The 15,451-nt window shown below is 38.6% G+C and overlaps 2 protein-coding genes across 2 annotated transcripts in view; both read right to left on the bottom strand.

Annotated features, from left to right (window-relative positions):
- LOC134793440 (MAP kinase-interacting serine/threonine-protein kinase 1-like) overlaps nucleotides 1–15,451 on the bottom strand; it is a 362,541-nt gene that overhangs the window by 256,711 nt on the left and 90,379 nt on the right. The gene's annotated exons all lie outside the window — the stretch shown is intronic.
- LOC134793971 (uncharacterized) lies at nucleotides 1,046–9,373 on the bottom strand. The gene is made up of 7 exons (XM_063765681.1): nucleotides 9,236–9,373; nucleotides 8,947–9,122; nucleotides 6,966–7,140; nucleotides 6,123–6,280; nucleotides 5,726–5,897; nucleotides 3,489–3,613; nucleotides 1,046–1,207 (listed from the first exon to the last, which is right to left on the bottom strand). The coding sequence occupies exons 1-7, from the start codon at nucleotides 9,300–9,302 to the stop codon at nucleotides 1,079–1,081; spliced, it is 1,002 nt and encodes a 333-aa protein (XP_063621751.1). The 5' UTR covers nucleotides 9,303–9,373; the 3' UTR covers nucleotides 1,046–1,078.

The following is a 15,451-nucleotide window of genomic DNA, read 5'->3' as shown; positions in this document are numbered from 1 at the left end:
GTAATAGGGTCCCGTTTTACCCTTTGGGTACGGAACCCTAAAAAGAAAAAAATACGAGTATATCTGGTCACGGAAATTTCTTGTTTCTTGAGGACTCGGAATAAATCACTTGAAAACGAAAATGCTGAGTTTAAGTTTGACTGTTAAATTTTTAAGTTATCAGAGCATAAATGACTCGTGGAGCATTTAACAAGTAAATGCATTAAAAGAGCGTTCATGAGTGGTGATCTGGTGGTTGTGCCTGAGACTAGTACACTACACGTACCCACAGGGGTCTCAGTTATATTGGTTATTTGTTATTTTACTTACCTTTTAAACAATGGCGCTTGTAGTAACCTATTGACGTCAATTCTTGATTTATTGTTACACATATTTGTATCTTATACAAACTTATTATTCACATTTGTTTATACAGGACAATGTGGAGTAGACCGGCATATATTTTTTTTGTACACACACAAGAGAAGAAGCGACGAAAGAGCTTGTAGACGGTCTTTACCTGATAGACGGTTTTACCACGTTGACCTTAAGAGCGTTTTCACATTGTCCGATCCGATATCGGATGTAGGATCCTACATCCCCGTAGTCAGGCCGCGGGGGCGCGCCCGGGCGCCGTCTTTAGCGGTCACGCACACTACAACAAACATTATGCCTACACATACGCACACAAACAAATATTATCGGTCCGACAGCTGATGGGGGGCTCCGACATGGCTGAATTTATCGGAAGTGCCTTTCCGATATCGGATGTCGGAAGGCGCCTATGACAAAAACAGCTGCAGGAGAGTGCCATTGGCATTAAGTCCGCCTTTTTTGTGTTGTCTATAGTTTTTCAGTAATAATGATTTATTAAATGTATAAAATATAAATTAATACAGAGAATCACGTATTTCTTACTTATTTTTCGTATTTTACTTCCTTCCGACATCCGATATCGGATCGGACAATGTGAATACGCTCTAATTTTGGTTTGTATTGTTTTTTACAAAGGTTTTTATGAATAAAACTGAATTTATATATTATCCTAATTTATTATCGGTGGTACTTTACACATAAACTAACTTAACCGATTCACAATTCAATTATCATCAGCCTCATCTCCACTGGACTCGGAGCAGTCCTCGACATGGAAGGTATCGTCATTGCCGTGGTTCGCGTTGGCGGGCCGATGACGCTTGCGACGCGACTCTTTCAGCGGGTTGTCGAGCTGAAAGTTATAAATCTAAATAGATTTTTGAAGTGAAAATTTCATTAGGCACGTTGGGCATTTTTTGTGATGGGAAAAAAACATTGAATTCGTGACACTGTTACCGTTACCGTAACCTCTGTATGTAAGTAGACAGACGGCCAGAAGGAGTCTTAGTAATAGGGTCCCGTTTTTACGCTTCGGGTACGTAACCCTAAAAAGCTTGTCTTAGAATATTTTTGTTACCGTAACCGACAGCTCTGTATATAAGTAGACAGACGGACTGAAGGAGTTTTAGTAATAGGGTCCCGTTTTTACCCTTCGGTGTCCTAGAATATTTTTATGAATTGAATTGAATTGAATACCCAAAAGGTTCACCTACTGGAATTTTTTTGTAATAGAAATGAATTCAGAAAGAAATGCCGCCTTAAAGTAGAAAGAGTAAACTGATATTACACAATAGGTCACCTGGATTAAAAAGGCAAACAAAAATGTACCTTGTTGCAAACAGACAAGGTATGTATTTCAACATTCTGACTCAATAATTCGATCAAATAGATTTATTAATAAGTTGGTTCATCAGCAATTTGAACAGATGTGAACATTTCTGGAAGCGTGACGCGTGTATTGTACGCATTGTAATACAATAATAAGAATAACATACGCAATAATAGACGCTAGTTACAATTGTTTACGCAATAATAGTATGCATAGTTAGGCATAGAGAAAAAAGTAGGTACGTATAGTGCTCACTCCATACATCAGTTTTGGTACCAAAACGACTATTATTTTCGTAGTCTACTCGATGCTAGATGTAGGGAGTGAGCACTCTATTCTTGTTATATTTCTCTATGGCATAGGTACAGATGTAGAGCATTATTGATTTCCATCGTATTTTCTCGGAAACGTTCGTATTTGTCATGCTACTTCAGTCAACCTCAGTACTTTTCACGCTTCTGTTCGGAAATGTGGCAATAGATGGTCTAAAACCAAGCTGGAAAGTAGGCAATAGCTGTAGCACCTGAACCACCACTACTACAATGTTTAATTGTTATCATCATCTGTCATTGGTGACGGTTCGCTACAGCAATGAGTATCATTTAAAACATAAAAATCAATAAAAGGTCTTTTTTGGCGCCACTTTTTCCTTCTAAAATAAAATTAGGTTATTTATAGGACCAATTTCTTGTTTAAAAAAAAAGAAATGTCAAAACCATTCAGTTAATTTTTTTTAACAATTATCCATTCAGTTCACGCTTAAGGCGTTTTTTACTTTTGTAGATGTTTGTGTTTTTTTAGCAAAAACGCTTCTAAGTTTAGAGTCGGTTTGAAGCAAATAACAGAAAAACGTCTCTTCAAAGTGATAAAAAAAGTAAAAAGGCGGGATCTAAAAATTCTTACTGAATTGGAGTGTAAATTGTGTTTGACTAAAAAATACAAGAAACACGTATCTACGCTCGCTAATATAAAAATGAGTTCTTCTAGTGAAGAAAATGATATTCTTACGCTGACGCCTACCGAAATTCAAGAGACAGCACAGGCAGTGGCTAGTAATTTGCTACCAGAGAAATCGCGGGCTAGTACTTATAGTTATGCAAATGTTTTCTTATTTCCTCGCAGTAGTCGTGAAAAGCACTATGTAATGCCTCGGCCGGAAACGCTAAAGATGGACTCGTATTATTTGAGGGCCTCCACTAACGTGTCGGCCCTCAAACGCACTCGTCCATCTTTTAGCGGCTTTCCGTCCTCTCCTACAATGTACTATTTACCGAGACTGACTGAAATAGCAAGACACGTTCGTACGTTTCTGTGAAAATACGATGGAAAATAATTGCACTACAACTGCATCAGTACTACCAATATTAAAACCAATTTGGTAATATTGATAAGTTAGTGCTTTTAATCCATTTAATTAATAAATAAGAAACACTCCCATTATGAAACGACATGCCGAAATAGGTTTCAAAATAAAACTGTTTACTTAGTTTTCGCTTTGGATGCGAATTCGCAAGTCGGTCCGGAGTGCAAGCGGGACGTCGCTATATACGTGTATAGCGATGTGCCGCTCATACACCAGAGCGACGTGCGATATCGCGTTACATCACTACACCTTATAAAACAAAGTCCCCCGCCGCGTCTGTCTGTTTGTGTGTATGTTCGCGATAAACTCGAAAACTACTGAACGGATTTTCATGCGGTTTTCACCTTTCTATAGAGTGATTCCTGAGGAAGGTTTAGGTGTGTAATTTGTTACAGTTTTGTATAACCCGTGCGAAGCCGGGGCGGGTGGCTAGTTACTTACATGTCTGACCAGTTTGTAGGAGCCCTCGCCGTCGACGAAGGCCAGTTTGAAGGCTTTTGTCAGAGGGTATTTCTTGAATAACAGGAACTGCTCCCACAGCGTCTCTTGGGGTTTATCTGATAAACCTGAAAGACAAAGATTTACAAAAAATAAGCGCGTGGGTGAGTCAATAGTTTTAGTTTGCGATTAAAGCCACAAGGTGACTCGCCAGCAGTGGCGTAGCTAGCATGGGTGGCACCCGGGGCGGAAATTGTGGGTGTCACCCCAAAATTCAATCAAAATTGTAAAATATGTTTAATATTTTACAATTATAAAATTACGTTTAATATTCCATAGCTCACAATTTATTCCGTCGCTTTCATTTTAGATTCCATGAACTCTCAATAGTCCACACCCTGGAGGGTGTTGCCTCTGCTCGCGTTCTATAACACGGGCAAGGACAGCATCCGCTCGGTGTAACCCACATTTCATAAGTGTCGTAAGGGCATCTACATGTTGGCTTGGGCTCCGCGCACGCCTCCCAAAGGTCCGAGTCATCATTGTCCCGTGAAAGATATACAAATAATTTACGTTAAAAAAAATTCAAAACATTTTTTGCCAAGTGCGCGATTTGAAAGAGATTCTGTAAAATCCCATTTCACAATGAATTTCAAATAGTCCAGAGTCACCCAATTAGAAACAGTGACATATAGTAGGTCAAGCAGATCTTGTCAGTAGAAAAAGGCGGCAAATTTGAAAAATGTAGGCGCGAAGGGATTTCGTCTCATAGAAAATTTGAATTTCGCGCCTTTTTCTACTGACAAGATTTGCTTGACCATCTATAGCTTCTCAATTACAGAAATAATCACATAATAAAAAAAAACCTTTCTGAATAAAAAAACCTACGAGGCGCCAACATATTATTGTTACATACCAGGAACCCCGAGAGATTTTAACCATGCATTTCTGAGGCCAAAATAAGGAAAAAATACTAAAAGAGTTTACGTCAATTTTGCAAAAATAAAATTGTTTTTCGATTTTTTGTACATAAAATGTAAATGCTATTACACATTTGTAAAACTGTCACACAAAAATAATTTTAACTTTTTTTTGGCAATTACAGAAATAATCACATAATTTAAAAAAAAAAAAAACCTTTATAATGGTCCTGAATTAAAAAACCTACGAGGCGCCAAAATATTATTGCTACATACCAGGTGCCAACGAGGAACCCGAGAGATTTTAACCACGCATTTCTGAGGCCAAAGAAGGAAAAAATATTAAAAGAGTTAGAGTATTAGGTACGTCAATTTCACGAAAAATAATTTTTTTTTTTTATTTTTTTGTACGTAATGTACAGTCAGCCAAGAAAGTGGTCTACCACTTTTCGACTCTATCATCTGATTGATAGAGTCGAAAAGTGGTAGACCACTTTCTTGGCTGACGGTACCTACATAAAATATAAATGCAAATGCAAATATAAATATAAATGCTATTTGTAAAACTATCACTCAAAAAGAATTTTAACTTTTTGTGTAAAACCTAGTTTTTGCAAAGTGTACTTGTCACTTTTTTACATTATATCAATAAGGATATTTGGACTAGGTCCCATAGTAGCAACATCGCCATCAAAAAAACATTTTGCACTAAGTAACAATAAAGAGATGCTTTTTTTAGCCTGCTGGTGGTACTGGACTATGAAACTAGGTGAATTCCAAAACAGTTTATAGGACATTTTAGTCTTTAAATATGATCAGGAATATTCTGTCAAAATCTCTCGGGTTCCTCGTGGGCATGTTGTATATTATTTCCTTAATGGCGGTTGTGCAATCTGCCACAGTTTTACGAATTTTTATAGATGGCACTACTGATGTTCACGGTCGGGTGTCACCCCCCAAATGGGTGACACCCGGGGCGGGCCGCCCCCGCCGCCCCCCCTAGCTACGCCACTGCTCGCCAGACCCTCCAGCGTTCATGGTCCCTATCCGAATAAAAATTCTAGAATGCAAATAAGGGCAGTCTTAAGCCGTTACACCCATCTGTATGTCTTGCCACAAAAAGTCCGGTCTCTTAAGCGCCACTTGCACCATCCCACTAACCCGAGGTTAACTGGTTAAACCGTTAACCGAGTGTCAAATTGTAGTAGTAACCATGGTAACTCCAGGTTAAACCGGTTAACCCTGCGTTAGTGAAATGATGCAAGTGCCCCTAAAATGACATTATATTGCAATCATTTATGATTCTAAATTCATACATACCTTTGAAGGAATAGTCCCTAGGACGAATGTCATACATAGTGTAGTGCAGTATGAATGTTATGCTCTCTGTGGCTTCGCTGTCTTCCTCCAGTTCGTTTCTGACGACGAATGTGATCTCCATCTGCGTGCCGTCCATCAGTTTGAACAGCGACGCGTCCACGCTTAGAAATACCTTAAAAAATAATTTGGAAAAGTAATTACCTGAATACACAGGCAAAGCGTTTGAAAAAAGATAACTCCTGTTGGTTTTTCCGCTTAAAAAAACAAAACCGGCCAAGTGCGAGTCGGAATCGCTCACCATTGGCTCCGTACAAATTTAACTACTTATGTTGCTTGCAGATCATGCTGTTTACTTCACCTTAAACGCCATATTTTTTGGTTTAACTTTAATGTTTACCTTGAGGTCTTCGTACTGTTCAAGTCTGGCATAGTAGGCGGTGAGTGCTTTCCTGATGACGTCAAAGGTTTTGAGTGAAACCTCGTTGTTGCAGCCGTCTAACATTGACTTTAGATTGAAGCCGAGGGGCAGAGAGCAGCCCGTGATCTTGTGTTCACCTGAAAGGCATTGTTATGAATTTGATGAGTTTGCATTTAAAATCTTAGATATGCTGTCGAACCATGCTAAGTTTTTAAATGTTACGTCAACTATGGCACTTCTATGGGATATGTAATAATATGTATGTATTGTTACTGCCAAGTCAGTGCAAAGTTGGCATGCTCGGAGTATAAGCTCGGCTTTGTACCCTCAAGTGTAAAAATATCGGTACACACTATAGCTTTTATGTAAGCGAATTAAGAACTATGGGACCTATTTTTGAAGTTATATGCACTCATATTTTTACACTTGACTGTACACATCGGCTTTGTGTGTTTTGTGCAATAAATTCATAGATATTTTGCTGTATCGATGTTTGTTGCTCAACCATGTAAAAACAACTTTTAAGTCATCATCATTATCAATTGTTCTCTCAATAATATGGAGGTATCCAAAGTATGTGGGTATTGTGGAACTAATAATAGCATGTCATACGTAATCCTTAAAGTCCTTTATCCATACCACATAACCATCGCGGTTGTTGAGTTACAGCCTGGTGACAGACAGACGGATGGATGGACGGACGGACGGACGGACGGACGGACAGACAGACAGACAGCGGAGTCTTAGTAATACTATTACTAATAGGGTCCCGTTTTTACCCTTTGGGTATGAAACCCTAAAAAGACCTCAAAATAGACTCACCGTCTACTTTGGATATGGTGACTCCATGTTTAACATCCACATCCCTGTCAAGCTGCATGTGGAATATGACACTGCAGTGGTCCCGGCCATAGGACTCCACCGCCATGCCCGTCAACATTGTTGTCAGGTCCAGGGTCTTCTGCCATCCGTCTATGCGGTTTCTCACGATTATTGACTGGAAAACATTAAAGATTTAAATGAATTATAGAAATAAAAGGCGACTTAAAAGAGCTGATGAGTTGGATATTTAGGGGAAGGTGGGGCAATATATTTCCCTGAATCATTCTGATTATAATCAAATGCCATTATCAGGATTTGAACCCGGGACCTTCAGCTTTTACATAGGGCCACTACGAACTAAGTTAAGGTGTTTAAATGTACTTACTGTGACTACCACATTACCTACTGCAACTACTTTGTCATTACACCATCTCCAATTCTAATACTAATATTAACACATTCGACACCGCGTACCCGACTCTCGGGCACTCGTAAACTTTACTCAGATGCCGGCATACCCGCTAGTCGGGCAAGAGCTATAAACCTACACGCGACGCCGAAGTGCCCGACAGGCGGGCAAGCATTGCATCTTCACTACCTCAGGGCTGCCACTGCCACTAACAGAAAAAATTGTAAGTCTTCTGATTATTATGTGGTCGAAAAGTTGGTACAGTTGATTATTATATTTTATTACTTCACTTTGTATTTTTATTAGTATATAAATAAAAATACAAAGTTACCTAATGCGATTACAAAATAAAAATTCTTATTAGTTGGTTACGTGAAATTGCATACACGGGTATGTATCAATAGGAGTTTTTTCGTAAATCGTACAACCTAATTTGTGTTTACGAATATTTAGTAAGTATAGGTATACATCTATTTCATGAGTACTCATAGGATGATTTTTGTGAAACAAAATTCGGAGAAAAATAAACCTAGAAATTCAACTAAGTACCTAACAACATTCTAACTTCTAAGCGGCAGTTCTCAGAAAAAGACAATAGGTCAGTCATCATAAAACAGCACTGCACTGCAACTGCGTGGAAGCAAAACGTAAGAAGTAGCTTTGAATAGTTACGATAATTAGTACGTTCGTACACATACATACAATAAAGTCGCAACTTCTTTGACAAAAGAATCTAGTTACTGTGATCATACACTTAACCCTGGAGATGTTGTTTACCATCCCTTATCTATTTGAAGTTTGCGACCCGGGTTTTTTTTCAACCCGGTCTCGGTGTAAAATTGCAATCGGAGCCATTCCGTAATGGTTTGTGATGTGCTTCGGACGTTGTTGTGTTGTGTTAATTTTCATTTTCACAGCCCTGAGCGTCCGCTGCTTGCCCGACTAGCGGGTTCGCGGCGTGCGGCATTGAGTTGCACGTCGTTGCCCGACTAGCGAGTACTGTCGGTTTCTGGGGTATTGTTTGAAATTTTGCCTGGTTGCGAAAGTGTTAAGGACAATTTATTACATCATTTTATAAACGGTAGATGATTAGACTATTTAGAATATATAGGAATTAGGAATGCTTAGTACAATCATCATATTGGGTATAGGGAATGCAAATCGGTTATTTTTTGTATGGAAATAACTGCGGTTTCGGTTAAAAACTGATTATTTCCATACAAAAAATAACCGATTTGCATTCCCTAATTGGGTAATTGCATCAGTCCACCGTCCAGTTTGGTGGCAACTACACTAAGTGGACGGAAACAGGCACTGGACGATGAACTGATGCAATATGCCTATATATTCAAGAGTTACCTATATATTCAAAATTACCTAAATATACCTATATATTCAAATTATACACAATTATTTGTGGCAACTACACCAAGTGGACGGAAACAGGCACTGGACGGTGAACTGACGCAATGACCCTATTTTCTTATTTACAACTTCTCAAATGAAATCCAACAAGTACTGCAAAATATAAGATAAAATAATTAGAACATACTTTAGTATAAAAAAACTTACTTTAGTATTAGCAACATCATTATCTTCAGTTTTAATCGGTACTACAACAGGGTGCCGGTAGCTTGCCCTCTGGATTTGGAACAGGTAATCTTGTTTCTCTTGAAGCTTTCGTTCTAATTCCGCCACCTCCTGCTGTAACTCACTATTTTCATCGTTTTCCTTAAGGATTCTGGGACCTACAACATCCGAATATTAGAGATACGCTGGTATTAAGGCAGTTCAAGTTGCTAAAATACACTGCTGGAAAACCGTCGTGCCATGAAGTAATAATGTTTTACTAAACACTCACGTTTATTTCCTTTACGAAACAGCTTCGTTATTTTTAATTGTTTTTTATTCACTTTCGACATCGTCATTTCGGAATGTTTAATGATTTCATAAACTTAGAAAAAAAAATTCGAGGAATAAATACAAGTAACGGATTCAATCCAAACATCCGGCCATTTGAAACTTTTGACATTGACGTTTGGCGTTTCAAATTAATGCTCAGCCAATTAATGCACAACTAGATAATCCGCGTTCACTGTAAGGACCCATTTAGGGCCTCTACATACCTCATTGATTATGAATACATTGCGGTTCGACACTTTCTGTTGTTTTGCTGCTTAAAGCGACAAGGAAATAACATACAACTTTTTTGTCTCTCTCAGTAGAAAGTGTCCGGCGACCGTAAAGATCTAATAACGCACCTACGAGTGTAGTTGTAAGTACAAAATAATTAAATAAATAAAAAAGAATAAAAAAATAAAAATAAACAAAAAGAAAACCAAAATAAAATAACTTAATATAATTTCTTTTTTTTTTAAAGGGAACCGCTTTCAAAAAATCAACCCACTGAAAAGCACAAAATAATTTTTATATGGCACCCCTATACGTGTCCAGTCCCTATCCCGTCGTAAAGCAAATTTCTGCCAAAAAGTAATTAATACCAATAAGAAAATTAATAATCATCCGGGTAGTTATTTAGTTTTTGAAGGCGGTGCCAAACCAACAAAAACATTATTTGCTACCAATCAGAAAAAAAACGAGTATGTAGTATATACCTAAAAGAACTAAATTAATGAGTAAACTAAGTATGTCTTTATAATGCAAGTAAGTGCAGCGTTCTTTGTTGTCTAAAATATCGGTTCACTAAAATTTTGGTTTGGCACCAACTTCAAAAACTAAGTAATTACCCGGATGATTATTAATTTTCTTATTATTAGGTATTAATTACTTTTTGGCAGAAATTTGCTTTACGACGGGATAGGGACTGGACACGTATAGGGGTGCCATATAAAAATTATTTTGTGCTTTTCAGTGGGTTGATTTTTTTAAAGGCGGTTCCCTGTAAAAAAAAAAGAAATTATATTAAGTTTTTTTTAATTTGGTTTTCTTTTTGTTTATTTTTATTCTTTTTTATTACATGTAATGTTTTTGGGATCTCGGATCATCTCTTTTTGTAGGTAGTCCTTCTTTTCGGGTACTACTTCTTGTACGTCAGCTACCACTTTTCTCAAAGCTCATACTCATCTCATACCCATCCCACACTATACTCGTACTCATACCTATACAATACTTATGGCCATACCATACTATACTTCTTGTACTTACTCATACAATACCTACTCATACCCAAGTACCCACCCACAACATACCCGCACTCATTCATATCCTTACAATACTCATAGTCATACCATACTCATACTATACACATATTATAACTATACACATCTTCATACTCACACACCTCACATCATACATATTAGACCTTTACTTTACCTACTATTTGTCGGAACTGCAAAAATAACTTTGCTGTCGCAAATATTTATATGGGATTACAAACTTTATTATGCAGTTCTTAAATCTCTAAAACGTGTCTGATATTGCAATATTTTTAGGTTTTCTATGGCTTGATAAGCTAAAAACTACTTAAGTATGTTTATTAAAATGTGAACCTGGGTATGCTAGAAGTACCTTAGAATTGTGATGATCGGTGAGTGTGTCAGTGTCAAAACTAAGGAACTTTGACGTACAATAATTCTTAAACTACAAGTTCAAATTTAATAATTTTGAGAATATATCTAAAGTATGTTGAGCTCTATATGTCACTGAAAATTCAGAGTTCTAGCTTTAGCCAGCACAAAATTACAGGACGTCGCATATGGCCTGAATCGCTTCGAGAAAAGGATGGTACGGCTGTGCCTCTTTGTTTTGCTCGACTTGGCGGGGGCACTGCCGTGCCCCCAGATTGACCCACCTAGTGAAGCTCTGCAACATAGGCACACGACGACAAGTCGGTTAACCAAAACAAAGTGTGCCTATGTTGCACCAAACCTGAGTTCCACTAGGTACAGCCAGGGTTCAGCATCAGCTCTATCTTGGGTACTGCTCTCCCAAGTGCTCATCAAGATGTGACATATGACCAAAACAGCGTGTGCCTATGTTGCACCAAACCTGAGTTCCACTAGGTACAGCCAGGGTTCAGCATCAGCTCTATCTTGGGTACTGCTCTCCCAAGTGCTCATCAAGATGTGACGGATGACCAAAATAGCGTGGGCCTATGTTGCACCAAACCTGAGTTCCACTAGGTATAGCCAGGGTTCAGCATCAGCTCTATCTTGGGTACTGCTCTCCCAAGTGCTCATCAAGATGTGACGGATGACCAAAATAGCGTGGGCCTATGTCACCCCAAACCTGAGTTCCACTAGGTACAGCCAGGGTTCAGCATCAGCTCTATCTTGGGTACTGCTCTCCCAAGTGCTCATCAAGATGTGACAGATGACCAAAACAGCGTGTGCCTATGTTGCACCAAACCTGAGTTCCACTAGGTACAGCCAGGATTCAGCATCAGCTCAGATCTATTTTTTGAAAACCGCATCAAAATCGGTTCAGCCAAACGCGAGATAATCGCGAATTTATACATACATACATACATACATAACATACATACATATTATACATACATACATACATACATACATAAATACATACGGGTCAAACTGAGAACCTCCTTTTTTTTTTAAGGCGGTTAAAAAGGGTACCTGTTGAAGCCGTAACAGACGCCCGTACCGGACCGCGACCTTGGAGCGGTCAAAATATACTTGGTCAAGCAGATCTTGTCAGTAGAAAAAGGCGGCAAATTTGAAAAATGTAGGTGCGAAGGGATATTGTCCCATAGAAAATTAGAATTTCGCGCCTTTTTTTACTGACAAGATTTGCTTGACCAGCTATATCTCTTTTTCGCTCTCAATTATTTCTGCATCCTTAACGAACGTATGGCGGACCTAGGGTTGCCAGATCGAAAGGCGCTATTATCGGGAAACAATATCATTTTTTCGGGATTTTGGGACTTAAGTCGGGAAAAAAAAATTAGAGATGCCACGATTGCCATTATGCCATGATTCGGCAACTATTCGGTATTCGGCCTATTCGGACACTTTGCCCAATATTCGGTATTCGGCCGAATGTTGCCTACTATTCGGCCGAATACCGAATAACTGTTGCATCTACCTAAAAAGAAAAATTACAAAAAAATTACCAAAAACTAGGTATATTTAATATTTAAAATGTATTCTTGGAAAGTAGTTAAATACGAAGGCACGTTTTTGAGCATTTATCGATTACAAAATATTTTATTTTTATCATGGGTCTGATTTGATCTTCGAGCAACACGGAAGGGAGGCGGCATTCGCCCTATTTCCCCTCTGCCGAGGTACAAGATTAGCGCGTCAATCTAATCTAGCGCGGGTAATAAAACTAGTTGCACTTGGATTTTTCACTAGACCGAGTCCAGACGCGCGCGTGAACACTGCTGCACAAAAATGCCTGTTTGCTCGGTTTTTTGTTATAAAAAGAGGTCGGGAACATCAAATTTACAAAAAGAAATTTACATTTCACATGTAATATTTTTTTTAATACAGTTGCTCAAAAAGTGCTACTTTACGTAGCTGTTTAGCGTGCGGAAAGTTGGTTATCTCGAACTAGTGCTTTTTACTTTTCCAATTTTTTTAAATTTATACTTGTTCCAATTCACGACTACTTATTGATGAGTGTTAATATTAGTTTCCTTTAAACGTCGTAATCAGCAGAAAAACCTACTGTTAATGTAAGAATGTGAAAAATATACATATTTCATATTTTAATACTTACCTCTTCATCATTATAACACGTTTATTTTTTAATATTGAATATTGAAAATTCCGTTCTTAATAAGTTGTCTGAATGGAACGGAATAGCTGCCAAACGCCCATAGATATAATATACTTAAAGACGACGTCTAAGCGAGCTGTCACTGTTACCACTTTGGTTTAGTGTACGATTAACAATATTTTACTTATTTTTTCGCAACTGTATTAAAAAATGTCGTTCGATACACGTGCGGAAATGTCATTCTTCACTCGTCCCGAGTCTTGCCACTCGCCTGCGGCTCGTGCCAAGATATCTCGGTACTCGTGAAGTAATGACATACCTTCCGCACTAGCATCGAAATGTACTATTTTTACATATCATACGTTTAATTACATTCAAACACAATTATTATATTTTAGTCTCATGTAATTGTTGGATTTATCGATTTTGCTCGCTCAGTACAAATTGCGGATCGGTCGAGCGACAAATCCGACTTCTCATCTCTCAGAATACAATAACATACTTCAACAAAAATGTGTTAGCAGGGGTGCGAAACTCCTGACTTCGGCCAAACTCGGCTAAGCTCGGCTCAGCATTGCTCCGAGCAATTATTAGGGTTGGCACCACTTGACTTCCTTTTGCGTGCACGACCACAGATAAGATAATCGCTTGAATTTTGACAACCCTAAATAGACGAAAGGGATAGTGCCATATATTAGAAAGGGATAGCATGATTCGACCCTGAACCGCTGTCAAACTTCGGTTTTGTAGGAAGTTTCCTTTCTGTACGGCAGTACTATTATTTATTCTGTGGTGTTAGTTTGCGTGTTGTGACACTTGTCACTCGTCCGTACACAAAAAGAGATCGAGGTTTGCAAGATTTGTCTTTGACGTGTGTCATTTTCTATGTATTTGTGTCGTCATTACAGATTGGATTTTGTATGTAAGTGTGTGAGAAGTGCGACTGTGTGCACCTTTCCCCCCGCGAAAAATGGCAGAAAGATTTGTACGGTGAGATATCGCTTGGGCCCCTCCCTTCCGATGTGTCGGAAGCCGGTGTTGCTCGAAGGATTTGATTGACTCTAATACTCGTATACATTCATTAATTCTGTTCAATATAAAAATATATCTTAGCAAACGTATTAGGTAGTGCTTTATTTGATGGCGAACAGTTTGCATAATAATTGTGACTCAAAATGTTCGCATGTCATGCCGAATATTCGGTCGCCGAATATTCGGTATTCGGCCGAGTGAGGGGCCGAATATTCGGTATTCGGTATTCGGCCAAATTCACTATTCGGGGCATCTCTAAAAAAAATACATTCAAATTAAAGTAATTGTATTAAAAACAACGATATTTTACTTTATTGGCACTACGTCAGCTCGCTCGCTCGACGACAGTTCGGAACTTGAAATTATTGTTTTATAACGTGAAGCTGTTTTTCGGGACAGTTTACACTTTGTCGGGAATCGGGAACACCTGCTAAAAATCGGGAGAATCCCGCCAAATCCCGACCATCTGGCAACCCTAGGCGGACCACCTTAAGTAGCTAACACACTATCGCACCGCACCAAGGTCATTGTGGGACGCGGCCATAAGTAAGAGGGAGAAAGAGATATCGCTGTCTCCCTCTTACTTATGGGTGCGTCCCACAATGACCTTGGTGCGGTGCGATAGTGTGTTAGCTACTTTAAACTCGATCAAACGTGCGGCAGACTGTAAACACTACCTATTATAGTTGTGATGTTTTACCAATATGAGCGCGAGAGCACAGAATAACTAATGCGAGAGAGGCGTAACTTTAGTCCAGCCGGCGTATTATGGACGGCTTTATCCATCTTTATCCACGTGATAAAATAACTGTCACTTTTTAACACCATGGGATAGAAAGTGACGGACACCGTTTTATCACGCTGTCACGTAGACAAGAACGACCATTATATCCGTACTGTGGCCTATTTTATAAAGCTACAAGTTACAATTTACAAACGGAAGTCTCTTTCTAACCCTATGTGTTAGAACGAGACTTCCGCTTGTAAATTGTAACTTGTAGCTTTATAAAATAGGCCACTGGTCGCACTTTTAACTATCGTTTATCATCGACGTCAACATCCTCGTCACTTTCTAACCAGTATGTATGAGATAGAGTGGAGCACGGCACGATAAACGATAAAAGCGCAACCATCACATCCATTATGTACTGACAGTACTGACTCTATCTGGGTGAAATTGGGTTCCTTTATTAATGAAATTCGCCTAAACATCGGGCTTTAACTAAGCCGTTTATTTCTATGTTAAATTACTTATTTATTAAGCTATACTTCCTATTAAAACTACCTTAATTTATAGGTATTAATTAAATATACGATTAACAGGACTACGCGCATTAATGGT

The sequence above is a fragment of the Cydia splendana genome, chromosome 9 (assembly GCF_910591565.1).
Source record: "Cydia splendana chromosome 9, ilCydSple1.2, whole genome shotgun sequence".
Lineage (NCBI taxonomy): Eukaryota > Metazoa > Arthropoda > Insecta > Lepidoptera > Tortricidae > Cydia > Cydia splendana.
This window is presented reverse-complemented; position numbering and strand designations above follow the sequence as displayed.